At 42.3% G+C, this 27626-nt stretch overlaps 3 protein-coding genes across 6 annotated transcripts in view; 1 reads left to right on the plus strand and 2 right to left on the minus strand.

Moving 5' to 3' along the window:
• The window catches only part of naca (nascent polypeptide associated complex subunit alpha), a 52483-nt gene that overhangs the window by 4030 nt on the left and 20827 nt on the right, over positions 1 to 27626 (plus strand). The window lies entirely within an intron of this gene.
• On the minus strand, positions 208 to 8329 carry ddx23 (DEAD (Asp-Glu-Ala-Asp) box polypeptide 23). 3 transcript variants are annotated; one of them, XM_052057111.1, is made up of 17 exons: positions 8166 to 8329; positions 7548 to 7719; positions 6949 to 7062; positions 6271 to 6358; positions 6137 to 6202; positions 5904 to 6042; positions 5685 to 5818; positions 4830 to 4942; positions 4158 to 4301; positions 3827 to 4052; positions 3541 to 3686; positions 3264 to 3441; positions 2255 to 2497; positions 2035 to 2186; positions 1833 to 1941; positions 965 to 1139; positions 208 to 773 (listed from the first exon to the last, which is right to left on the minus strand). In XM_052057111.1, the coding sequence occupies exons 2-17, from the start codon at positions 7703 to 7705 to the stop codon at positions 550 to 552; spliced, it is 2409 nt and encodes an 802-aa protein (XP_051913071.1). In that variant the 5' UTR covers positions 7706 to 7719; positions 8166 to 8329; the 3' UTR covers positions 208 to 549. The 3 variants fall into 3 exon arrangements, with proteins under 3 accessions (XP_051913071.1, XP_051913069.1, XP_051913070.1); XM_052057109.1 differs by having other exon boundaries at positions 6271 to 6361; XM_052057110.1 differs by having other exon boundaries at positions 6271 to 6361; positions 7548 to 7705; positions 8166 to 8261.
• Positions 20102 to 27254, minus strand: LOC127595560 (rho-related GTP-binding protein Rho6-like). Its single transcript, XM_052057165.1, has 5 exons — positions 26978 to 27254; positions 26276 to 26363; positions 21299 to 21408; positions 21083 to 21217; positions 20102 to 20992 (listed from the first exon to the last, which is right to left on the minus strand). The coding sequence occupies exons 1-5, from the start codon at positions 27095 to 27097 to the stop codon at positions 20747 to 20749; spliced, it is 699 nt and encodes a 232-aa protein (XP_051913125.1). The 5' UTR covers positions 27098 to 27254; the 3' UTR covers positions 20102 to 20746.

Raw genomic sequence — 27626 nt, forward strand, 5'->3', positions numbered from 1 at the left:
GACATCATTTCTCCAAAATTTAGGATGTTCATAAGCACCATTTTTCTCTTTCAAATATACACATTTAGTGTCGTTGACCCATCACTTGATATGCAGCAGGCCTAACGTGATCAGCTCATTACAATAATCAAGAACTGATATTACATTATATGCTTATGTTTTCAATGAATATTCAGCATGTTTATGGACACCCAAAAAAAAACACGCATATGTTGATTATTTATTCACAAGACTGACAACTTTTTTTTTTTACTATAAATGCTTATAATTGAAATTGTATATGGTAATTTTTCTTCAAAGTAAAAACTGAAAAAATGAGGGTAATTAGAGGAGGAAAAGAAAGAAGTCAACTCCTGTTCTGTATTTATCCTGACTTATTTCCAGCACTGCCAATGAGGATCTTTCTAACCCCTTACATCATAGGTCATCAAGAGGAGGATCTGTTTTTGTGACGTGTACAGAATTCTCAAGACAAGTTCTCAGTTACCAAATTTTAAACCAGTTCAAATTTTTAAAAAGACCTCAAGTTAAGTTCTTTGTAGGTGTGGTTCAAGCAAAGATTGTCTCCTCTCGTCTCTTCTTGGTCAAGATGGTTCCAGGTTTGTGTTGTGCATCAGGGTGGTTGGCCAACTCTGGCGGGCATGTGGACACGGGGCTCTCGAGGATGGCCTGCTTCAAGTCGTAGAACACAGCCGAGTCCTCCTTGGTGAGGAAGGTCATGGCCACGCCGCTCTTACCGGCACGACCCGTACGCCCAATACGATGGATGTAATCTGGGAGGAATCATTCATGGAATGTTACTCGAGAGGACCAACCAAAACTCCAATAAAAGCAAACTACAACAGTACTCAATGGTGCAGTCTAGTATAAAAAGTGGTGTTGTGTTTATGCTTCCGTTTGGTTGTTAGAAGCCAATTACATGATTTGACTTCAGCAAAAGACATACCGGGGGAGAAGCGCTTACCTTCAATGTTCTTGGCCATGTCATAGTTGATGACCATGGACACATCGTGGATGTCAATACCTCGACCAGCCACGTCTGTGGCCACCAGAATGTCTTTGGCGCCCGCCTTAAGGTTGGAAAGTGCAAACTCTCTCTGCTCCTGACCTTTGCCACCATGCAGTGTGCAAGCATTGTACTGTGAAGAGAAATTGTAACATCTCAGGTACTATAAATTGTAACATACTGTAGTCAGACATACAGAGGAAACAGTATAAACATGATTATAACCGGTATCGGGATAACAACAGAATTGAAATATAAACAAACAACAAAAAATCACCAGACAATGTACAGTCGAAGATTGGAGGATTTTGGAGCGACAAAGAGGTAAAAACAATCCTCTCAACAAATTTTGGCGGCGGTGAACGTCACCTTGGTTCACTTGACCACTCCTCATTGTATCTAGCTAGTGAACTCAAGCTAAATGATTTTTAAAAAAATACTTTTTGCCAACCCCAGCACATTATCCAGCTGTTAATCTTTCCCGCACAAGGTTGAACTGAGTGAGTTATTCAAGGGCTCAAGTCAGGAATACGAACACTAACTTAAAGATCTAATTCCCACTTTCCTTCCGCCACAGAAACAATTGCACACAAGCTCTGGTTGTGGTTTAAGAGCAACAAGTAGGGCGCACGCACGTAAGCACACACATGTTCTTCCGGCACACAGCAAAGCCCATTATGCTAAATCCAATATAAACAAAAGAGAAATCAGCATTTAAAATTGTATCACGTTTTATCAGAAGGCTGTATCCCGAGTCATATCAAAATGCATGATCTGTGGTGCAAGGGTACACAGTTTAAAAAAAAAAAAAATCACAGTGACTTACGCCCATCTTCTCCAAGGACTTTGCCAGCACGTCACAGCCCTTCTTCTGGTTGACAAAGATAATGATGGGGGGATCGAAACCATGCGCCAACACCTCCAGCAGTTTCTTCCTGTACCACACAAATCAAATGACCCCGAAAGTGTTGTTGGAAAGCCCTTTGAGCGGCAAATTCTGTGCTGCACATTTCCGTCACGTGTCTCACCTCTTCTCTCCCTCGGACATGAGCAGCACTTTCTGTTCGACTCTCTCGTGAGGTTTGCCCGCGGACCCGATGTACACCACGGCGGCGCGTCTCAGGTAGCTCCTCGCCAGTCTCTCCACAGCGGGAGGCATGGTAGCCGTAAACATGACAGTCTGCAAGACAGCAATCAAACAATCAATGGAAGACCAATGGAGCACGGAAACAACGAAGATTGACATACTTGTCTGTATTTATGTTTCCCAGATTCAAAGTTCATGGTCATTTTCTCAGGGTCCTCAGCCTCTTCAGTATCCGGTTTCTGATTGGTCACTGGGATATACTCCAGAATCTTTTGGACGTCAGGCTCGAAGCCCATATCAATCATACGATCAGCTTCATCCAGGACCACGTAGGTGCAGCGACCCAGTACCAGGTAGCGGTTCTCCAGCACGTCGATCAGACGACCAGGGGTGGCGATAACAATCTGTTGAAACGTGTGAACGGTTGGTGTGCTGTACAAGAAGCTACTCAACACTAATTATCTCTGGTTAGCTGAGCTTCATCCTCCTCTCGACAAGACGCATTCAACTAAATTCATGTGGTGCATTGACTGACAAGTTTAATTCGTTCCATGACCAAGCTTGTAACTTCAATTACTCATTTGTATACTACATCACTGATTACCATTGAAATTAATTTCAATGCTTTGAATCCATTCCAGCCAGGAAAAAAAACTGGGGGGTTTACAAGAAAAACAATCAAACTCATAATATATTATAAAACATAATAAAAGATATTATAAAGAAGTAAACTAGTTGTCACACACACATACACACACAGTGGTACAGTAGTGTACTCATGTGCCAACGTGTGTCTAGTTAGGGAGTGATGTCAGAGCCTGGAGTCAGCCAGTTTGGTTTACCAGACGGTTAAACCCTTTTCACACTGCACTTTCAGTGCAAAAGGGTTGTGCTGCAGCCCAGAAAGACAACGATGCCGTGGTTGCCGGCATGCCCAGAATCGGGAATGCTGCTACAGCAACCGACTAGGAATTGAGCACAGAGAGTTTTGCCACTGGTTTAGATGAGAAATAGTTGTAAATAGCTCTATCAAAATTGCTACGAGGTATATTTGCTGAGCGGGGAGCAGTGTCTTCTTAAAACCATCACTCTCTGTCATCTCTCGTGTCTCCTAATAAAATACAATTGTGTCAGAGTGTATATATGAGACAGAAGTGAGCAGCATCTCACCTCACAGCCCATCCTGAGACGGAAGCCCTGGTCCTCTCTGGAGATTCCTCCAATAACAGCCACGGTACGGATGCCGAGCGGTTTACCAAACTTGATTGTTTCCTCCTCGATCTGCTGGGCCAACTCACGTGTGGGGGCCAGGATCACAGCATAAGGACCCTGGTCCGAGTCTTCGATTCTATACCGATGAGATGCCATGAACGAGTGTGAGTCGCAGGGATGACAACGTCAAGGCAACTTGTTCACAGTTCACTTCAGCCTGCATGGTATCTCTCACCTGTCAATCTTTGGAAGGGTAGTGATCCAGACGAGCAGCGGGATGAGAAAAGCAGCCGTTTTCCCGCTACCCGTCTCGGCCACACCGATGATGTCACGGTTCTGTAACCCAATAGGAATGGCTTGCCTCTGAATAGGGGTTGGATCCTGGATGTGAACAAGAAAATAAATTGCTGTTAGTAAATAAATGCAACACAGTGACATGATGACAAAATCACTCTGTAAGAAAAAAAACAAATACAAGTGGCACATAAGTCTGTATTACAGTGTTTTGCCGACATGCTGACCTTGTAGCCACATTTGTCGATGACCTCGAGGATGTGTGCTGGCAGCTGGTACTCCTTCCAGTTCCTGATGGGGTTCGGGATTTTTCCTCCCTTTGTGGTAATGCTGTAGTCCTCACGGAAGATTCTCCAGTCTCTGTCGGTCATCTCGTCCAGCTTCTTCTGAGACCAGTGCCTATCGTCCCAGCGCTGCTTGGCTTCTTTCTTACGCATCTTCTTCAGTCTCGTCCTGAGAGCAGGGACGAGCAAAGTCGGTGCCCAGACAGAGGGTGAGTTGGGGTGAGGGGGTCATGGTGGGATGGCAGGTCATTCAAAAACAAAAATCTCTACTCACTCTTCCTGCTCCTTCTCCTCCATCGTACGCCTTTTCTCCATCAGGTCACCATAGAAACGTGACTGCTCTCTTTTCTGCTGCTTAAGGTCTATTCCAGCGATGAACCCACGTCCATACAGCTGCACCGAATGTTTTTCTTTGTATCTGTGGCACCAACACATTGATCACATTCTTCTGATGTACCCTCAACCAGTCATTCCCAGTCAGAATATAATAGTGTGCGCCTAGAGATCATCAGGGGTGCTACAGGGAAAGCTGTAACCTGCCTGAAACCAGTGTTGACCTATATTGAGGCCAGGCATATATTTTACTAGGACTGTGGCGAAATGAGAATTCTCAGTCTAAACTTAGAACTGAAAATTAAGACACCAAGGCAAACAATGGACAGAGAAAAAGAAACTACCGGCACATTACCTTAAAAATATGGAATTTAAAAGAATCGGGTAGATCATTTTCTGCATCAAATTTGTTTGAGCTTTTCGTTCGCATCTGAGCGATGCGCACACTGTCACGGCCGCCGGAGGTGGATGCAGCGCTCAGCGGCTAGGCAGCCTTCTCGCGAGAGCAATGGCTCGAATCTCGCTTTCTTTTGCTTCAAAGTAGAATGTTTCCACATCTTGCCACATACAGGTATGTGCTATTGCAATGATACAGTGTGAGAATGTGACTTACATGGGGTTATAGTCAACTGACGTGTCTTCAGAAGCATCCCACTCGAAAACAAATTTCCTGTCATTCAGGTGACGCGTTCTGCGGCGTTTCTTCATCCCACCCAAGTAACGTTCCTGCAAGATTGAACATTTTTACTGACTGTGGATTGTGACTGCAGGTCTGACTTCTACATTCTGATTTAGAGCCAACGGCGTTTTTAAAAACATTTATATGGCTTTATTTATATTACATGTATGGTTCAAGTGTATTGTCTTCTTTGGCATTTGATTCAGCATGACTCAGATTTGATCTTACTTTTACTGTTTAGTGCCTTCTACCATCTTTGTTAATGATTAATAGCTTTATTGTTGTATAATATATGTTAGCTGCCCCATGTGCAGCACTTTGTATGCAGCGATGGCTGTTTGAAAATGCTTTATCAATACAGTTGAGTTGAAGTGACATGTACTGCGAGATATGAATGAATCCATGAAACAACCCGTATGTGGTAATGTAACTAAACTTGTCTTACAGAGGAGCAGCAACAGTGATTTATGGTGAACTGCCTATAACATCCATCATTCACAAGTATAAATGAAATTGTAAATATAGGTTTACTGTATTCTTATGCCATGGTGGCAGTGGGCTGTATCTCCCTCGCTGAAACACAGAAATTGACTTTTTGTCTGAAAATGGGCACCAGCACACTTTTCCTTCATCCCTTAGGCATCTTCTCATCCTCTTAAGGTCTATTCAACAAGCAAGTCCAAAACTCCACATCCACCTCTATGCTAAATCACTGTTGCATTTCTAATGAAAACATGTACATTTCCTTGGTGGACACAATGCATTCATGAAGCATGAGGAATGTCCAACCTTAATAGCCTGTAATTCTTTGCCTTTGTCTTTTTCCTCTCTTATTTTTTGCCGCCCATCGTCCTCTTCGTTCCCGTTGTTCTCCCTCTCTATCCGCTCTCGTCGTTCCCGTCTTTCTCTTTCTTGTGGATCCTCTGCAACACACTTCACCGGTTAGTACGGACACCTCCACTGTGCAATGAACGACGGTAACTGAGTGAGCCAACGGATGAGACAAACCGAGCATTTTCCGTCCAATGTCTTGAAAAACCCTTCTCCTTTTCCTCTCCTCCTCCATCAGCTTCCTCTTCTCCTCAACCTCTTGTTCCCGCCGCTTCAGAGCCTCTGCCTCCCTCTCTGCTTTTGAAAGGAACTTTGGCTGAAATCAGGGGAAATATGTGAGGAAGAGAGGCAACAAATGCGCTTCGGGTGTATAAAAGCTAAGAGCAAGTGTTTTTCAGTAAACTCCCTACCTTTGCTTCTGCTTCTTCCTCTGCCTTCTTCTTGGCAAGAAGCTCTTCCAAAGATAATGGCTGCACCTGAAAAGAAGCAACACAGGCTTAACACTTATAAAGTCTGTAGTATAAAATCATCAGTGAGATCGCACCTTCTCTTTTTTCTTTTTGTCATCTTCTTCCTCGGGTTTTATGTCCTTCTCGCTCTTTAGCTTGGCATCCTTTGACTTGGGTGAGAGACTTCTTTGGAAGAGATCACAAAACAGTGTTGTAAGGGACTCAAGAGCACGTTTTATTCTACAGATTTTTTTTTCTATACCACTGATCCTCACTTGTGTCACAGGTGAGCTGGAGCTTACCCCATCTGACTTTAAGCAAGAGAAGACGAGATACACTGTGGACTGGTTGCCAGTCAATCGCAGGGCACATACAGACACAAAATAACTCATACTCACATTCTCACTGATTTATAATAATAATAATAGTCTTCAATGAACCCATGAAGCAAGGAATGTTAGAAGAAGCCAGCGTACTAGAGGGAAACCAAGCCAGGCACTGAAAGATTGTGCAAACTCCACAAAGGAATGCTGGACCCTGGATTTGAACTACCAACTCCAGAACTGCGTGGCAGTTCCACTATCACTATCACTATGCTGCTTCCATTATAGTAATGGATAATAAAAGCAAGAGAAAAAACTGTGGTTGCATGGTTGAAATGGCTGTTACTTCAAAATTTGCAGGGGTGTATAGCTCAAGTAAAACTGAAACCAAAATATGGTAATATCATCAAAAATATTTTGTCTCCTAAAGATGTGCACGTATCTATGTACCTGGAGCGCCGACTGCGATCCTTATCACGCCGATGGCTGTCTCGGTCCTTCCGACCTCTGTCTCGGTCCTTGTCTCTGTCACGTTCCTTGTCCCTGTCTTTTATGCGGCGGTCTCTGAAGTCATCACGCGAGTCAAAAAAGGAGACAAGTTCAACCACAGCCATATGAAATGCCAAAGTGAGCAGTGCTTCTCAACTGTTGCCACCCTGGTACCCTCATTTTCCTATTGTTGCAAAGTTGAGATCCACTTGTGTAGATGTTATGACGAATAAATAATATTTTGTTTTAAGATAGCCTATTAAAACACATGTATAGTGTATAATATTTTCAAACACAGATTCAAATAGATTCAATATACCACCTTAAGAGGCTGAGGTCTACTGAATTTGTATTTGGAGTAAACAAGTGGCTAGAGCACGAGGCACCTAAACCTCCAGTCGCTTACCTAAATGTTCCATTTGGGAGCTTCATACGCCTCAGTACTGTACCAAAATCGTCTAAATAAGAACACATGTATCTTCATTTTTTTAACAAGCTGTCCGCAACCCAGCAGTTGAGAACCACTGTTCTTAAAGGTGCTCCTATCAACATTGGGATACCTTTCGATCGATTTTGAGCGATTGCGTTCTCGAGATCGACGCCGTTTGCGTGGAGGTGATGGTTTTCGATCTCTTTCTCGTGAGCGGCTGTGTTTCCGCTCTCTGTCTTTGGTCCCTGAGGAGTCAACATCTTTCTTCTCTGAGGAATCGGCTGCCATCTGAATGCATAAACCTGGAGATGGTTGAGTTCACTGACTTTATACGAAAATAAATTTGACAACATTCCTATGAAGCATAGAGTTGAGTTACACCCGTATTTCATTTAAAATGCTGCATACTCGGGCAAGCGTGAAATACACGCAACACACAATAGCGCAATATGAACGCACGTCTTTTCGATAGGGAGCTTCATTTATGCATCTCCCTAGTGACTTCCGTGTCATTAAGATACAAAACAAATAAACGCAGCAGTTCCTTTCGAACCACTGTTTCATTTCCACATTGTGATAATGCACTTGAGATGGTGAATGGTTGCAATGCGTACCGTGTAAAGCAACTGAACTAGCACTTGAGAGAAAGAGCAATTTAGCAACGGGCGAATTATGTATCAGAAACAACAGTAATGTTAACCACTTACTTTATATTCAAACCAAGTGTTTAAACATATTGTAAGCTTACCGTGATGCCTTGTAAACAAAACACTTGCGATTAATATACGCTTCAAGAAGACGCCATTTCGCTGGACCCAAGGGAAGGCGACGAGGTATGATGGGAATTGTAGTACTGAAGAGCCACAGATCAAGTTCGAACCTCAATGTTAAACTACATTTCCCTTCGAGAAGAAGCTGCCTCGGGACGATGTTTTAGAACACCTCAATGCCCGTTCAAAACTTCCTCTCATCTCAAGCACAAGGTGGCGACCGCGTATTACGTAAAATGAGTGTTCACTGTCAGAAACATGCAAATTTTGTTGAAACTCAAAGCCACTTTTTCACCCATAATTTAGGTATTGGTGTAAAATTGAAATGATAAATTGATTTACTTGGAACCAGCATTTTCAGACAGGCCGTTTTAAGACGAGCGTGACAAATGGGCTATACTGTAGCCCACTGGCTCTTTTGGATCGGCTCCCTAAAAAGAGCCGGCTCTTTTGGCTCCCAAATGGCTCCTCGGTTTTTTTGTTGCTTAAATTAATTTAATACCAAAAATAACGTAATATTATGTGTAAAATGAAGTACTAATGCAAAAATAGACATTATATCAAATATTTATTATTTATATGGCTTTATTTATATTCTTCTGAACATACTCAACATGGAGTGCTACAAAAATAAAAACAAAGTACAAAGACCCATCTCAAAACAAGGTCGTCAAAAAGTTCCAATCTCTGAATGTGTATATTTATAAGCTTTTAACTATTTACAGTAAAATATAAGTAAGCTTTGAATACCACACAACAAATTATAAATTAAATTTTGTAAAACAAAAAGAAAAAAAGCAGCATCCAGGTAAAGGTTTTAGCTTGTCTTTAGCGAAGATTGGCATGAAGAAAAACCAAGTGCCTCAGCTTTGAGGGGTTGATCCTGTTTCTCCTCTCTGTTAATATTTGCCCTGTTTTAGAAAAGATTCTCTCTGATGGGGACAGATGTTGCAACAACACACAGCCAACACAAAATGGATGAAAATCCCTTGCAATCATTTTACCCAGTTCCTCGTCAATTGTGTTCTGTTTTGCTGGTTTTATAGCTTTTTGCATAAAGCTGCTCATAGAGCTTTGGGTTGTACGTCTAGGCAGTTGTGACATTGCAGCAGCAGCAACAGTTGCAGACACACTAGCACCTTCATTAATAGCTGGTTCCCTTGTCTTTTCTCTTTAAATTGTACTGATGGGTGGACATTTCTGATGTGCCTGTGCAGGTTATTTGTGGAGCCTGATCTATGGGATATTTTAACCTTGCACAGTCTACACGCTGCCTTTGAACTATCAATTAAATTGAAATGAGTCCATATTTCACTGCGTTTCCTATCCATTTTCTCACCTTTCCACTTTCCACCGTGTTGTTTTTTTTCACTAACTAGCTCTCTCGTCTCCTCGTCTGTCTTGTTCGCGTGCTGCTCAGTGTGCTGCTGTGTGTCTCTTCTCTAACCCCTCCCCCTTCTCTAAACTGCAGCGCGCGCGTTCGTGTGCGTGTGCGTGTGTTCGTGTGCGTGCGTGTGTGTGTGTGCGTGTAACCCTCCCCTTCCGGCTCCCAATGAGGAGCCGGCTCCCAATGAGCTTCAAAGAGCCGGCTCTGGGAGCCGGCTCGTTCGCGAACGACACATCACTAAAAACATCCATAGATCCATTTTGTAATATACGATCCCTATTCCAAAAAGATATTTCAACAATTCCACACATTATTACCTACTGGTCTGGCTTTGCTGAAAATTACACTGGGGAAAAATCTGGTCTCTCCCATACAAATACCTCCTGACTAATAAAGTAAGGGAAATGATACACAAATACTATCCCACTAAGCATGATCTTCTTAGGTTCAAGAAAGACATCTCTGTTGATTGTTCATTTTGTGGAATGTACCCTGAAACAATCGTTCACTTGTTCTGGCAATGCCAGTATACCAACACATTTTGGAAAGTTGTATCCAGATTTATCATTGAACATATTGACTCTGACTTTCTGCAATACTGGAAAAATGTACTATTTGGGTTTGACAAAAATAAGGAAAAAAAAACACGAAACAAACCTTCATTATAAATTTAATAATCATTCTCGCTAAGTTCCATATCCACAAATGCAGATGGAATAATTCAAAACCTCTTTTCTTAATTTTTGAAGCTGAAACAAAGCAGTACCTGAGCTCTATTACGGATTCCAAAAACAAAAAAGCGGTTAAGACTCTGGCTATATGCTCCTTATTTGAAATTTTTGTCTGAAAATCCCCTGGATCCTTTTTTTCCCTTTTTTGTTTAAACATTTGTAATGTGTATGTATTGGTTGTACATTCGTTTTGTTTTCTATTTGCTGAGAATTGTATTCTGACCAGTTCAATAAAGATTTGGAAAAAAAAGATCCATTTTGTGCACAACTATGTAATCATATTATGTTTAAAAGAGTGTTAATAAGTTCAACGTTATATCGGCCAGTTTTATTTTACTTTTTCATAGTTGTGTTGTCTTATACTCTTCTTCCGAGCCGCTTGATCCTCACTAGGGTCGCGGGGGTGCTGGAGCCTATCCCAGCTGTCTTCGGGCAGCAGGCGGGGGACACCCCAAATTGGTTGCCAGCCAATCACAGGGCACACAGAGACGAACAATCATCCACGCTCATACTCACACCTAGGGACAATTTAGAGTGTTCAATCAGCCTGCCACGCATGTTTTTGGAATGTGGGAGGAAACCGGAGCACCCGGAGAAAACCCACGCAGGCCCGGGGAGAACATGAAAACTCCACACAGGGAGGCCGGAGCTGGAATCGAACCCGGTACCTCTGCACTGTGAAGTCGACGTGCTAACCACTGGACTACCGGGCCGCCCTATACTCTTCTTATTGAAGAGTAAATGTAGTTATATGAAATGTAGTTTTATGAAGTATAATATGTTAAAATACAGTAGAATTGCCTAACTTCAGCCTTTTTTATCCAGGTCTTTGTTTTCAATTGTTTGAAAAAATAAGAAAATAAAAATCAATATCTATCGATATTGACCAATATTAAATACTTATGCCGTTATATCCTTATTCAGTGATATCACCCAGCCTTAATTAATGCTAATATTATGCCATCAGACGGCTATGGCCCCTCCATCAGGTTTGCTTGTGGGAGACGCGACAGTTTTAAAGTTTAGTTTTCTGGCCAATCCAATTTGGTATTGGCCAAGGTTCACTCGGCAGTCCTCTGAGAAATGATCAGTCATCGACAAACTGGATGGTCTGTCGGCGAGGAGTGTGCCTTCCTCGGACACGCATTTGCGGGCGAGCGCATGGAGGTGGAATTTGACAATTTTCCAAGCAACGGCGCCTTTACGAGAGAGCCGCTCAGAGCACCTCTTTCCCAGGTACGCTTGTCAGACATTCCACTGGCTGATCAGAAAAAGTGGGTGTGGTGGTCTGCAGGGGCAGGGGTAACTCACTCAATCTTACACGTATGAAACCCAATAAATTCCTTGTATTGAGTGAAACTGGTGCTTTGAGAGCAGGAATGAACAAGAATTCTCAGAGATGTGTAAATGGATGAAAACACCACTTCGTCTTCCATGAGGTGTATGAGCCATGAAAACCAATCACTCGTCAAAAGCACAAATGTCTTTCAAATAAACTTTTTTAGGATTAGAATGATACAAGTGATTACAAATACAATCCATGGCAGCTGCCATTTGATCAAGGCGGATGTCCCTGCAGACCAAAAAAAAAAAAGGACCTTGAAAAGAAAATGTTCAAGTGCAGATTGAGTGATGCTCATTCAAATTCTGGACTTGTCTTTCCCTCTGCCAGAAGATCAAGAGAACAAAACGTTGCCCTTCTGGAGGGGAAACGATGCCAGTTAAATTGATGTCGTAGAAGATAAAATAAACATGAGCATTGATGAAAATTATACTGTTTGGCAGATAATTTCTTTAAGTACGGGCATTAATTACATATTTTTGTAATTCACTGTGCCAATACTGCATACAAACCATACCATAAGAATGTTGCATGTTCAGTTAATCATTTTTGATTTTCCCAAAACAAATAAAATCACAGGTAAACAACCTATTTTGCATGATCCTCTGAAATAGCTGACAGGTAAAGTCATTCAGAGTTCAGATGTGACTAACAGTGTCGATTGTAGACGGTAACTGTAATTTTAGTGTCTAAGAAGCAAGAAAAAACATGTCTTTTTGTTTGAGACAAAGGTGAGCAGAAGATCAAGCACATTGCTGAACTGAAATGTTCAAAACATGTTTTCAACACAACAGCACATTCACAGCAAGTCATGAAGACACTGAAGGAATTTCAATTGAGAGCATCAAGAAGCATACAAAATCCTCAGATGGGCGCGGAAGAAATAAACTACATGTGGTTCGGGGTTCGTTCGCAGATCTCTGTCAGGAACCTCATGTAGAATTTCAATTCTTTAGTTAGTGTTTATCATTGGCAGCCAGTGAGTTACATGTCCCTCTAAACCTAACTGAGTACACACTAATGTCATATCATAAGCCAAGTCACATTTCTGAACACTCTTGACATCCGCATTCACTGTTATTTACATTTTGCTTCAAACATTGTCACTTAACCATCTCTGGGTGCATTTTGTTGATCATGTTATTTATAGGGCGGCCCGGTCGTCGAGTGGTTAGCACTTCGACTTCACAGTGCAGAGGTACGGGGTTCAATTCCAGCTGCGGCCTTCCTGTGTGGAGTTTGTATGTTCTCCTTGTGCTTGCGTGGGTTTTCTCCGGGTCCTCTGGTTTACTCCCACGTTCCAAAAACATGCATAGCAGGCTGATTGAACACTCCAAATTGGCCCTAGTTGTGAGTGTGAGCTCGAATGGTTGTTCGTTTCTGTGTGCCCTGCGATTGGCTGGCAATTGGTTCAGGGTATCCCCCGCCTACTGCACGAGCAACCCCCGCGAGCCTAGTGAGGATAAAGCGGTTCGGAAAATGAATGAATGAATGTTTGTAATGTTGACAATTGGTTGAATTCATAATCCAAAGGTCGGACTATATAACATTTCAATTGGGGTGGGTGACAAAATCATGCCGACTGAAGTCATTTCAATACCGTTGTAATACGGAAAACATGCCAGGGATCAACAAACATATAGTAGGATTAGCTGAAGGTACATGACAGGATGGCACAAAGCCTGACCACAGTCCACCCCCAATTCAGGCACCGCTTGTGCCCCAGCTTGAGCTCCTCTTCCCAAGAGTACTCCCCGATGCCAAGACTGTCCCCTGTCTAATTAAAGCGCTGGAAGAGCACTCACTGTTGACGTGCCCTCCGGGCGTACCAAATTGGGCACAGGGACATCAAAGCGAGTGCATCTGAGAAGGTTTCGATTTGGTTAAGGTGAACAGGAGGCGATAATGAATGCAAGGGGTGCAGATCTGTTATGCATCCGACAAAACTATGAGCCACTTGCAGACACACACAAAGGGGTCTTCGTTTTGCAGTTTTCGCCAGCTGAAGGGCAGCGTGTTCCCAAACATGCGGCACTTGTCCTACTGCGCTGGAGAGTACAAACATATGCAGAGCAGATGACACAAACTGCTGAGTGTGCACAGCACGTTTGACACACCTTCATCCACTTCACATGTGTGTATGAATGCTCCGTGCAGCAAATAGTGTCCAGACAGACCCTACACTAATGCTGAGAGAAAGAATAATACGACACTATCACAGCAGTAGCCATCTGGTTAATGATAATAAAATGGTTAAGGATCACTCAGGTTGATGTCTGTGTCTCACTGACACTGACATTAAAACAAGAAAACATTCACAACCTTGGAGTTGCTCTGCTGCATAATCTCTCACCTTAGTAGATGGAATTAACTGATTCGAAGCGGATTTGGGGTGTCTTTTTTGGACAAAACATCATCCACAATGAATGTAGGCATACATAACCTACTGTAGATGGCTGAACACAGCCTGTGGAGAGACATAATCGCGGCTTCTGAGACTGAACCACATAATGAATCTTTGGAGATTGTCTCTTTCCACACAGCTGAGCCCGACATATACACTCCCATTTCCCAACGCAGATATGAGTTATGATGGTGTCAGTGCAGCTGTGGCACTGCTCACTATTTTGTATGTGTGCGCACTGGCAGGGGATGTGAGTGAATATGATCTATGTCAGTGCAGATAGCTAATCAGTAAGCAGGCAGCATAGTGTTGCAAAGCAAACCCCCACCAGACCCCACGTGCTTGCTTTTTCTGCTTCCGTATCTCTCCTATTAGAGACAGCATCATCGGAGAGTTTTTATTTGTCCGCACTGCCACATCTGATAGATGATGCGCTCGTGTGGTAATGAGATACGCAGCTTGGCGTCCATTTCCCCCTTGCTCTCAGAGGGTTGGAGACGAAAAAGCACAAAGTCATCCCTCCGCCAGGTTACTGAACCACGGCCGGCTTAAAGTCTCTGCCGTTGGTTTTCGTCCATCCAGGAAAAGCTAAATGTCAAGACTACACAGATAACATTTTCAGGCTTATTCATTAGTTTTTTCAAATATGTCAGAAAATAGGATGGCAACCAGTTATTGGCGAAACAAAAATGAGTTTGCACCTATAGTTGTGTGGTGTGAATGATCTTTTAATCTAATAGCATGAATATGGATTGATCAGTGGCAGTATTTGGTACGCAGGCCTTTGGGAAGATTCGCCCGACTTAATGCAGCTTTTCAAAACCACCATTGTGGCATTGCAATTTTAGAAACCGTAACTATGATACAAACGCAACATAACCTCATGCAACTGTGCCATGTTAAGTACTGTACATTGTGTTGCCATTCGCAATTAAAATGTTTCGAATTACATGACAAAAACAAGTTGAAACGAAATACTATCTTACATATAATCAAAGATCAGTCGTGGGTAATGACTTTTGGATCAGGGCCAGGCATAGTCTGAAATTTAACAGTGAGTTGGCCTGGGTGTAAACTATTTCACACATTTCCTGACTTCTCTGAAAAGCTCAGACTCCTCAGATTTGTGGTTGAAAAGATGAATTCTTCAAATTCCTCATCACTGTCCTAAATAGTATCAACAGCTGAGTGAAAATGGGTCTTCACGAGAGTAGTGCATGATGATATTGATGTGGATGTGATCTTAAGTTTAGCACTGCAAGTATCATGAAGGAGTGGCAGGGAGACAGAAAACGAGGAATCAAATGTTTGCGCAGGGGAAAATGACATTTATCAGCGCGTGTGTCTGTGTATATCCGCGCAAGTGATATCTCCCAGTTGTGCTCATGGATAAGAAGGCCACGAGTCACCACTGTGTCCTGAGTGTGATAGCTGAGGAATGTCAAACGTTCTTCCAGACACTACAGCCCTGACCATTGTTCGGAGAGCAGACTGTGGCCGAGGTCCTGATAAGATGCAACTCAAAGGATGACAAAGCAAATGCAATAAAAGGAGGCGGCACAGATATTTAGATATTGCACTGCAGAAGTTGTCTGGATCGACCTAAACACTCACTAAAACTAACAGTATTAGCCATTGCTCATATGGATGAAAGAGGAGCATGTTTAAAAATTACCTTTTCAAAAATGTTTCTGTCAGTGGATTATGCTCTCAACATAATCGCAAAAATTAGAAACAATATGCAGCAGTTTAACTAAACATCACCTTCTTTATGCTATTTGTATCATAAATTGTGATGGTAGCACAACCTGCACAAGGAGAGATGCGTCTCCATCGTTGCCATGGTGAACCCGGGTCACTGACTTTATCGTATGAGCTGGGACAACGGTCATGCATGACATTATGGCTTGTGCCTCGGAGGTGAGTCTCTTTGCATGAGCGCTTAACAGTACCAACGTATTCTAGTTTTTAAAAATGACACTTGTCCAAAGTGAAGGCAAAAATCGTAAGTTATGGTTTCATATTTTTGAGTGCCCCGGCAAGGTAGGTTTTTGGTAGCTTGGATTCATAAATGTTGTCATACTCAATTTTTCATTTCTGAAAAATGCTCTCACAACATTTTTATGGCGGGATAGATTAATGTGACATTTGGTAAATGAGAAGACCTGCTTTTGCATATTTTACATCAACTGCCAGAACAAAATTCTATATCATCTTTATCGCATTCTTCCTCTTCATCATCAATGGCCTCCCTCGGTGGAGGCCTCACACAAAGAAAATGTACAACGAACTGCATTCGGTAGAGTTTCATTGTGAGAGGTTAAAACTCATGGTGTCATGTTTGATGATATTTGAGGATTTTGTGCATTTTTCCCCTGAAATCTTACATTGCATTACTGCAAATAGGACAGTGTGTGTGTGTGTGTGTGTGTGTGTTACCTTCACAGGAGGTAAATCCAGTGTGCAATGTCTCAACAAGACAAACCAATTTGACCATGTCCTCTTTATCTTTTGAGAAAAACAATACAAAGTGAAAGTGACAGGTTTTCATAGTAAGTCATACATGCAAAAGGATGTCTAGTATACTGTACATGCGGCATTGGCCATGCATACGTGTGTGTGTGTGTGTATTGGGGGAAGGGTTGATCCCCAAGACTGTTCGCATGCTTCAGTGGCATCACTTCTACAGGCTTGTTCTGACACAATGTCTTCATCAGATTGTTGGCCAGATGGCCCCTAAGGGACAGGAAAAGTTGCTTGACGTTCGCACGGGACACTCAGATCAACATGAACAATTGCAATCCCGGCTGCAGTGAATCAACACTGGTTTGATTGTATATTGAAGAGTCAGAAATGAATAGGAATGAGTTGGCTTTTCAAATCATCAAAAGGAAGGGGATGACAAAGCCTGCAGTCCCCTGCAAATGTTTTGGAACGGCAAGGGCAGTTATTTTGTTTATGTTTGATACATTTTGGCTTTCAGCTCAAAGATAAAAATGAGACAACGTTCAGAATTCCAGCTTTCATTTCATGGTAGTTATATCTAGATGTTTTCAACAACTCAGGATATAGCACCTTTTCTTTGAAGCCACCCAATTTCCAAGTGAGCTAGAGTATTGGAATGGACATTTGTTAATACAATACAATACAATAAAATACAATACAATGGCAAACAAGACATTACCAAGAATAAGAAGGGCAAAAGCATGGATGTACAGATGAACTAGGAGCAAAAGACAAGGCCTTAGGGTGGAACGGCTGACTCGCCTGACCGTGTATGGGGAATACGGTGGGTGGGTTGTGAAGCCTAGAGGTAGCGGGTTTGTTATCAGTCCTGGGCAAAGACCCGAAAATTGCACGACAGTGGGAATCTGAGTAGTGAAGGCCGGTTGCGCATGTCCATCATCCTCTTTGTCGGGAAGATGGGCGTTCATCCGTTTCATGCACAGCACTTAGGTGACCACTCACTCGACGGCTGAGGATAAAACCGCTGAAATGCCTCGTCGGAGGTGTCGCCATGCGGTGCCCTTTGAAAAAGTCCTTAACCGCATCGAAAGCTAAATTGACTTTAAGTAAAGTAATATCTGGTGGTATAAGCGTTACTTACATCAACTGCATCAATCCCGCGACCCACTGACCTGACCAGACTTCTGCATTCTTCAGTTAAAATGCTTTACTACAGCCGCTTTCAGTTCAGTTCAGTTGTTTGGTTTTGGTTCTTGATGCTCGTTCGGCGGCAGGTGCTTCGTTGGTGCTTAACAAGTTCTTACAAAGAACATCTTTGATGTTCCACCAGCAAAGAGCCAAGTAGGAGTTACATCATTACATCATCGTATAGTGTCCAAATGTCATTGCTTACATCGACGTTTACTCAAGAGTGCCTGCACAATTAATAAAAATTCATAATAATAATGAGCTGTAAGCATCTGCTAGGCAACTTAGCATGGCATTGAAAATACTGGCATGTAGTATATAACAGTCAGGGACATGCAATCAACAAACGCTTACAGTATATCATTCTTAATCATTATAGATGCTTACGAGGTTGGCTGTGAGTCAGAGATGGTCTCCTATCTGGGCACATCTGCGATTGCTCAACAGTTTGTGTAAAACGTCCATGTGTTCAGACAGTCAGTCAGAATTGACATTGCTGTGCCATTACTTTGGGCACCAATGAAATGCTATAGACTTGACTAGAAAGGATATTTGGTCACTTTTGCTTGAGCCAAATTAGACATAATGCTGTGCCCAAATGAGTTGACACATTTATCTGCTCTAATTTGCTAAGGCTTCTTAAAAATGTGTTTCAAGAATAAAATAAAGTACACGTTAAAAACCAGGGCGAGAAAGGTGTTTTCTACACAGTATTCCACATAGACACAAAATTGGTTTTTTCTTCATGTTTTTATTTAAATAAAGATTTGAAGATGAAAAATAGAGTATGGCAATAACAAATACACAATTAAGTCAATAATTTAAGACATTGTCAACTTCACTGAAACATTCTTTTAAACAGGCAAGGAAAGATTTGTACAGGGGGAAAAAAGAGCAAGGAAGCAAAAAGACATTTTTGTTGGGAAAACGAAAAACAATTGTGGAATAAAATAATAATAGCTGAGTTATTGTTGCATTTCCTTACATGTTCCATCATTCTCTCACGTGCTACCGATTGATGTTGTTAAAATTGGGGTCGTCTATCCCAGACCACGTCAGCTAAGCCGTGGCACGTTTAATGCTACAAATGAAAGGCGATGCACCCTTTTGCAAAATCATCCCTCCATCTCTGTGCAAGACAGGAACCCCGTGCACTGTTGCTAGGCAACATGTTAAATTCCAGGGTTCTCTATTACCAGACAACTCCGGTCTTTTTGGTGCAGACCTACAAATCATCCGGTCCTCCATTAGCTTAGCTGTCAACACACACTAATGCCAGAAGACTCAAGCGAATACGAGAACAGCGACGGCGAGTGAAGACGCTCAAGGCAAACAGGAGTAAGGAGAAATATGAAGATCTATTTTAGTCACAAATGTGTTTTTGGGGAAGTTGACAAGCAAGAGCGATGTGGAAAAAGTCTTTCTGCAAATAGGACCAGCCCATTTGAGTGATTTTGCTCCCCGCTGTTAATAGAGCATCACCTCAGGACGTTTGTGTTCATGCTAACAAGACAACACAGAAAAATGTTGCCGAACCAACTACAGTCCAAGTTCATTCTTGACGAATCCTAAGCAACAAAGGAAAAGAAACAACAATTGTGTAAATAGCAATGTTTCGCGAATGTTCCTGGCATCTCGAGATGACGTGCTCACGCTCAGCACTAAAATCAAGGCTTCTCATTAATGCTGTCACAACGCTGGAAGACTCACGTGAGTGCTGAGTCACATCTCATCCCTTGAGTTCATCCTCCCACTGTCTTTGCAAAGGAGGCTCTTCTTGCCAAACTGCTACCCTTGCTGCTACAGTATTTCCTCTGCTGTTAGCTTTAACTCAAATGAAAAACAGCAAAAGGACAGCAAGGGAATCAATCCTTTAAGGACCTCCATTTGAAGGGGGGGAAGAGGATGTGGGGGTTGTGCACCTTGGTGCCAGTCTCATGAATAGGCATGAACATTGCAAAACGACAACAATGATTTGTTTCCAGAGGCAAAGCAGTAGAAATGTGCATTTAACCTTTGCCAGTAACATACAGTATTAGGTACACCTGCACAACATGAGCTCCAATTCAAAAGTTGTGTTGACCCCCATAACATAATGTTGATTATCCGAATTATACATAGAATTAATCTAGAGAATGTCCCATCAGGGCTCTAGACTGAGACAAATTTGGGCGCCCAGGCAAGCTAGTTTTTCAATGGTGCAACTGAAAAAATTAAGAGATTGAACCGATGCGGCCGGCCTTCCGAGGCGTGACGGACGTATTAGTGAGTCTCTAGATCTCTGTGCCAAATAAGTTTAGTATTTGCTTAAGTACAATTTTTGCAATTTTTTTTTCTGTTCTACTTTTAATGTTTTTAACATATCAAATATATTTCATTGTTCCACATTTCAATGCCATTTGCTCTTACAAAAGATACTCGATTGATTTAAGATGCTCTGTCTTAATAATCAGCAGTACAAAAAAACCCAACTCCAGCGACAATATCGTTAATCGTGATAGTTTTGGGGGAAATATCCGTTCTAAAAAGGTGTTGACTTATTATTTCTTAAATGATGCACATTGTCGTCCTGCAAGGGGAAATTCAATTTATACTCTGCAACAAAACCAGATCACACACGTCCAGGCATGCAAGGAGAGAGCTACTGTAAGGTAACCAATCTGCATCAATACCTCACATTTTTGCTACATACTCACTGGATGGTGCAGGTGTACCGAATAAAGTGTCTGATGAGTTGATGTCGCTGCCATCCAGACTGATGGATTGCTATGGCGCTGCTATTAAAATTCCAAATGGGTGATAATTAAGGTAATGTGTTTAAATGCAGCATTCACCCTATCCACTTAGATCTTGGAAGACCTCTCTTACGGCAACCTTGCAAGGAATTCGGGCTTAGTGATCTGTCTCAGCAGCAAATGATCAGTGTATATAGGGACAAGTGACGGGGCTTTTGGGGGTGAAGTGTCTAGTCTATTGGAAACCCACATCACTGCGCTGTACCATCAGCAGGTCACTTGTCCTTGTGTGCATCCACTCTGGGTTCACATGATGGTGCAGCTCTTTGACTTCTCCTTGTTGAAGGTGGAGGAAATGATCTCTGTCTTACTGGGCAGGTGTAGGAGTCTCTTGGAGAGACGGCGAACCGGACTGGGCTTGTTGGTCGGCTGGAGTTTGTTCATGCACGCCAAGGCCGCCGCACGAAAAACACTGTGGATGCTCTTCTCTGATGTGAAGGCAGAGCATTCCAGGTATGCCTCGGCTCCAAGCTGCTTGGCCCAGGAACAACCCTGCCGTGATGCAGAATTGCCCTTGATTGTTGAGCCCCCCCACCAACTCGCAATTGAAGTAAAGACACAAGAAGAGGAACTCAAACACACCTGCTCATGGGAGATTGGCGTCTGTTTCTGATTGGACAGCTCCATACGTGTGCACACATCTGTGCGCAGGTCTGTCTTGCAACCTATTAACAGGATCCGAGTGCAGGGGCAAAAGTCCTGGATCTCTGCTTTCCACTACAAAACAGGGTTCATTTTTTTAAGTGACGATTTGGCGCATGTCATCATATACACCTTTTAGATTCACAAAGTGGTTACCCTCTTCAGCGCACTGTCGACCGTGTCTGGTCTGCTGATGTCAAAGCACAAAAGCACTGCATCTGAGTCACTGTAGCAAAGGGGCCTAACGTTGTTGTAGTATGGGGAACCTTGAAGGACAGAGTCGGATACAAATTTTACATCAGCGGATGTAACAATATCCAAAGGTTACGATACCATATTGTCACGATATAAACCTCACAAGATGATAATCATCAAGATGCTGTGGGCGAGTATATTTAAAAATAAAATAAATAAAATAAGGGCGGCCCGGTAGTCCAGTGGTTAGCACGTCGGCTTCACAGTGCAGAGGTACCGGGTTCAATTCCAGTTCCGGCCTCCCTGTGTGGAGTTTGCATGTTCTCCCCGGGCCTGCGTGGGTTTTCTCCGGGTGCTCCGGTTTCCTCCCACATTCCAAAAATATGCATGGCAGGCTGATTGAACACTCTAAATTGTCCCTAGGTGTGAGTGTGAGTGCGAATGGTTGTTCGTCTCTGTTTGCCCTGCGATTGGCTGGCAACCGATTCAGGGTGTCCCCCGCCTACTGCCCGGAGACAGCTCGGATAGGCTCCAGCACCCCTCGCGACCCTAGTGAGGATCAAGCGGTTAGGAAGGTGAATAAATAAAATAAACACTAGAGCAGGGGTGTCAAACTCATTTCATATTGCGGGCCATATACAGCCTCGGTAGATGTGGAAGTGGGACGGACCATTAAAATTATACCATTCTCTGCTATGAATAACCAAAATAATATGGCTTTCCTTTGTTTTGGCACAAGCACAAGAATATTAGGAAAATGTTGAAATTTAATGAACATATCTTTTACAAAACATTTCACAAAGCACCTTAGATTTCCTTAGACAAATGTGCAATTTACTTTTATCATTGACATATATGCATTGCAACTGATCCCACCTATTGTACAAAGGCACAAAACTTTAAGTCATTGGCACTGTAAAATATAGTAATGCACTTCAAGATTAAATGAGATTTATAAAGAAAGGCATTTTTAAACCATTTACACATGTGCATATACAATTTCAATTTAATCCCTGTCTACACCTTCCAAACTAAGGAGAGTGCTTTTAAATGTGTAAAGAATAAAGTATTCACATGTGCTTTATAGCGTCTGCTGTGTTGGGTCTGTGTCAGACTGAGGCTGTTGTTGTCTTCTTCTGTGATTAAAACAGTGTTGTCTTCTACTCTGATCAAAACAGTGCTCCCCAAGCGGATGCTCTATGAATTGCAACATATTAAAATATTCATTCTGTTTCTTTTTTGCATTTTTTTTCACTTTTAAATTATCCTGCGGGCCTGATTAAACCTTCTGTGCACTAGAGGGTACTGGAGCTGCACAAATGGAAAACAACCTGGCCTTTTTAATTGATGAGCTGCTTTTACTAATGTGACATGACGATGATGATGTTGCATTTTTATATTGCGATATTGCAATATTGCTGTAATCGTTACATCCCTAGTAATACACTGTGCAAGCAATACAATACCACAGGGGACAGTACAACGCTTAATGTACATGTTAAAGAGCTTAAGTTTAGCCAGGAAATCCAGTCTCAACGCTGTACCAGCGATTGAGTCTTGTCACAGTCATATTAAGGGCAATTCTGAGGCGGGGCAGTCATCCTAAAGGTTAGCACCTATGACACTGCTGCCCATAAAATCCCAAATATTTTAATAAACACTGATCATAGTTTTATTACATTAACCAGCATGAAGCTTTTTTACATGAAACGTTTTAGATTGTTCAACAACAGTACAATAGTGGCCTCCACGGTGATACTAAGCGACAAAAAAAATTGTCCAATGCCTGCTCTCAAATTGATTCAGATGCCTCCTAAATGATGTCATGACAATGTTATTAACGGCTCTCAGTATGTTGTGGTAATGTTTTTGAACATAGTGTATTTTATTCTTCACAGGAATTGTGTCAATCATAACAAAAGATGCACAACCACGTAATATTGAAACAAGATAAATCGTCAGACAGATAGACTGACTGATAACTATCTAGAAGTTATTTTGAGCCTCAGAAATGCTCCTGCACTAAAAGCGGGCTGACAGGATGTCCGCTCTCTATTGTCTTGGCTTTGACCCACACTCTAATACTGAGGTTTAATTTCCAACAGGTTTCCTAAGGAGTGTGAAAAGAATACAGTATTTCCTTGTAAATATCAAGATATATAAAACAACCAGAAATTGACACTTTGCATCAACCAGGGCCGTTTTTAGCACATACTTGGCCTCCACAACATAACACAACTCATACAACTCTGTCAGTATCTTCAGCTTCATGTAACACCCGAGGAATGATGTAAGGCCTGAGAAAGAGGAGGCAGAGAAATCGAAGAGGAGGACGATGTCTTACACCCACCATGACCCAGCTACACATTAAAGGCACCCTGCCTGCCTTGAACAAACCATGCACACACACAAGCGTTGTTTGGGCAAACATGAGCGAATTCACTGAACCGTACTGTCTCTACTGCCGCAGACGCAGTGAATGAATGGCTGTCCACGTGGAGCATAAAAGAATTTAACATTATGGCCTTTGGGCCTCTCGGTTGTATCAAGCAAGCGATCCCGGGCCATAATGCACACAGACTTCTAACAAAAGCACAAACATGCACTATCTCTATTGTCGGTAATGAAGATATATGGAAAGAAAAGCAATTAATGGGTGGAACTTGGCTGCCACGGTAAATAGCTTTTATTGATGCTGACTGACTAGAAAGCTTTGGCTCAGTGGAAGGCAAACACACAAACCCATTATTCAGCTGCAGAGAGCATAAGGTGCGAGGAGTTCATGAATTTGTTTTTTGCAGTGTCCCTCACTTGTGCCTTCTGTTCTCATAAGAGGAGACGACACACTAACGCACACACACACACACACACACACACACGCACGCACGCACACACGCAGACACACACACACACAACAGCACTTCCGCCCCCTGCATGGCCCGGGCATCCCTCGCCCCCAGTAAAAAAAGCCTTCCGCATGCCAACTGGCGTGGGTCAACCTCCTTCAAGCAGAATGCCGCAGTCGATGCTGTTATGAAAGAAATCCATCAGGGAGTGGATGGATTTGACCTTATTGATCTTATTTATATAACACTTTTCATTATGTCAGTGTGCCATGCAGTGCGTTTCACCCACTTTTGAATTCACATTTCAGCATGGGTCGGGTACAAATGAAAGCACCATCTAACTTGCTCTAACACAAACTGCGCAAATCTCTAAGAATAATAATAACAATAATAATACAAATCTTTATTATAATTATATGGGGATAACTGTTTTGTTTTTAATATATTTGACCTTAGGGATGCTTACAATAATGAATGAGTGCATTGAGAGTTTTCATTTTTGTATGGAATTGACTCTTGATTAATCGGGCCTTGAAACAATTCAGCCAAAAGAGGCACTGTGGATTTAGTTTCTATCCAAACAAGGACATTACATTGTCTACTAAAGGGATGGCCAAATTAAATGCAGGAGTGGCCTCAAATTTTCATCGATGCTACTGGGGGGACACATTGGACCACGTGTTTCCTGACCAGATGGATGACAAAAATGCAATTTTAAATATGGACAACATATGTGCCGTGAATGTATTTAATATGTGATAATATACATTTCAGTGTATGTATACAAGATTCACTGCACGAAGCCAACAACAAACGGTTTGAAGCAAACAACAAAATGACCACATACTACATTTTTTTCCTGTGCAAAGGGCTTTCTTGCATGAAAAAAAAGATCATTCAAGCACAGCACAAAACTACTGAACAAGAAGCCAGCATTCAGTGCAAGAACTAATACATTTTTTTCATAAAGAACAACTCAACCAAAATTTTAATATTATTGAGGTAACGATACTGTTTTTAATGCATATCACTCCTAATACGCAAAAAATATTAGGCTTACTCATGTTGTAGTAGAGCGCCATATAGACCCAGTGTATGCGCAATAAAAACATGTCTGCCATCGAGTAGTAATTGTTGATCTTACAACGTAAAACTACAGTACACCACTGCATATTCACAGTTCAGCACCCATAGGTTCTCATATTTGCAGATTTTTTTTTATATGTGGGTAATTAGTTACAAATATTTTTCTTTTTCATAATTTGGTGTCTTCACGGATTCGCCGGATTTTTTCTCGTTTTTTTTTTGTGGAACTTGGATACTGAAAACATATATCACAAATAATATTTATATATAAATATTTATCATGATGTCTTATATACATGGCAGGTGGTCCAGTGGTTAGCGCGTCAACCTCACAGTGCAGAGGTACCGGATTTGATTCCAGCTCCGGTCTCCTTGGGTGGAGTTTGCATGTTCTCCCCGTGCCTGCGTGGGTTTTCTCCCACATGCCAAAAACATCCTTGGCAGGTTAAGGGAATACTCAAAATTGTCCCTTGGTGTGAGTGTGAGTGCGGATGGTTGTTGGTCTCTGTGTGCCCTGCGATTAACTGCCCGAGGACAGCTAGAAGCTCCAGTACGCCCCGCGACCCTTGTTAGGATGGACCCTATGGAACCTAAGGATGGAACCTCAGAGTGTGTTCCGTCAGTTGCCCATCCCTGCACTACTGTACTACTGTATGGATATCAGAAACGCGACCTCCTCACCCCGCCTGAATGAATAATACAGAGATGATTTGAGTGAACACCCTGCACAACTGGAGATCTTAAACTGACATGCACACATTGTTTAACAAGCAATAAAAAATGACTGCCATATCTACCAGTGCAAGCAACATTATTGGTATAACACTGAGTAACCCAGAGCTTTATTTGAAGCCCTTACTTGTCTCCAAGCAGACTGTCTCTGTGGGAACTCCAAAATCAACAATGAATACAGACAGAGATTAGTCAAGTGAATGCTTGTGCTGGAACACAAACGGTTACAAGGGTGGCGACCCGATTAAGAAAGAGGAAAAGAACGCATTCTTACCTGATGTGTCCCAAAGACTGAGCTCAACACGCTGGCCGTCAAGCTCCATGGAGGCAGTGTAGTTCTCAAACACGGTCGGTACGTACGTCTGGAGAAGAGGAGGAGACCTTTATGTAACTCTTCTTAAAATCACATGCTCTCATTTGATTGCAGTATGACCTGCATGCAGTTTTACGTATCAGTCATTATTAACAATTTGATCTTGGTTGCAATAGACTCTATAGATAAGTTTACAGCCAGTCTTTTTGGGCAGTCTGCTTTTTTCTAGAAATGTGCATTCAAGCTGCAGGTGTCAAATATTAAAAAAAACAGCTCTCATATGACACATTATGATACTGCGCCATCCCTGCACCCAAACCACAATATGATGTTGTTTTTGATTAGAGGAATCTCCAGTCTGCTGTTTTCAACCAAAAGGGAGCATAATTAAATTTGTAAAGGAAGTATTTTTTTATGAATCTCATTAGATGCGACTGAGATAAACAGAACAACTAACCCTCACATTTTCATTTATATACACCAAGTTTTGACATAACACTTAACGTGTATGATTATGGAGACAAACTGTGTCGGTGATTTTTTTTTAATCGGTGTTTCTGCTCCGACCATGATTGACGTCAAAAACGGATGGCAACACTGATGGCTACTGATGTCGCTGATGCTGATGCTGATGATGGCGTGGTGCAGAAATAAATCACTTACCTCAGGGTAGCAGTCCTTAGCCAGGACTTGAAGCATGGCCGTTTTACCGCATTGGACATCTCCAACCAGCACTAATTTGCAGCGCGCTACAAAGGGCTGCGGGAGGCGTCTCTCCTTCATGCTGGAGATCAATGATGGGATAGTGAATTAGCAGCGTCAAAATAAGACGGAACGTGTTCTAAATACGCGCAGTGGTGGCTTCGGCGTCTCTCCTCGCGCTGACGCTGAGCCGTGGCAAAGTAAGCGGACCACTGCGGGATTTTTATATCGTGACGCCAGCCAATGGGCGCCGAGCGTGTACGGACTTGCTTGCGCGAGGAGTATCGAGCAAGAAATTGCCGACCCTCCGTTTGTTCAGGGTCAGGATTATCTTTCCTTTATATTCAGCAAGGAACAACTGCGCACTGTACTAAAGGCAAATCCTAAATTAGCTCAAATGAAGAAGCTGCGAAGTGAAAACTGCCAGAATTCACAAGATTACGCTCTATAAACAGTTGGATTAAGAGTAGCATCCAAAATCATTGGAACGGCAAGATCAATTCCTTTATTTTTGTTGTATACTGAAGACGTTTGGCTTTCAGATCACAATATGAATGTGAGGTACGATTTCAGAATTCCAGCTTTCATTTCATGGAAATTACATCTACAG

This window comes from Hippocampus zosterae, chromosome 2 (genome assembly GCF_025434085.1).
Source record: "Hippocampus zosterae strain Florida chromosome 2, ASM2543408v3, whole genome shotgun sequence".
In the NCBI taxonomy this organism is placed as follows: domain Eukaryota; kingdom Metazoa; phylum Chordata; class Actinopteri; order Syngnathiformes; family Syngnathidae; genus Hippocampus; species Hippocampus zosterae.

Bases quoted from the DNA above. Each gene is read 5' to 3' on its own strand.
- ddx23 (XM_052057109.1), bottom strand. From the start codon at position 7,705: ATGGCAGCCGATTCCTCAGAGAAGAAAGATGTTGACTCCTCAGGGACC. The intron at 4,943-5,684 runs GTTGGACATTCC...TCAATCTTGCAG, and splicing joins AAGAATTACAGGCTATTAAG to GAACGTTACTTGGGTGGGAT. The intron at 1,942-2,034 runs GTGAGACACGTG...TGTGTGGTACAG, and splicing joins ATGTCCGAGGGAGAGAAGAG to GAAGAAACTGCTGGAGGTGT.
- LOC127595560 (XM_052057165.1), bottom strand. From the start codon at position 27,097: ATGAAGGAGAGACGCCTCCCGCAGCCCTTTGTAGCGCGCTGCAAATTA. The intron at 21,409-26,275 runs GTAAGAATGCGT...CTGTCCTTCAAG, and splicing joins CAGTCTTTGGGACACATCAG to GTTCCCCATACTACAACAAC. The intron at 21,218-21,298 runs GTAACCACTTTG...CCTGTTTTGTAG, and splicing joins TCGACAGTGCGCTGAAGAGG to TGGAAAGCAGAGATCCAGGA.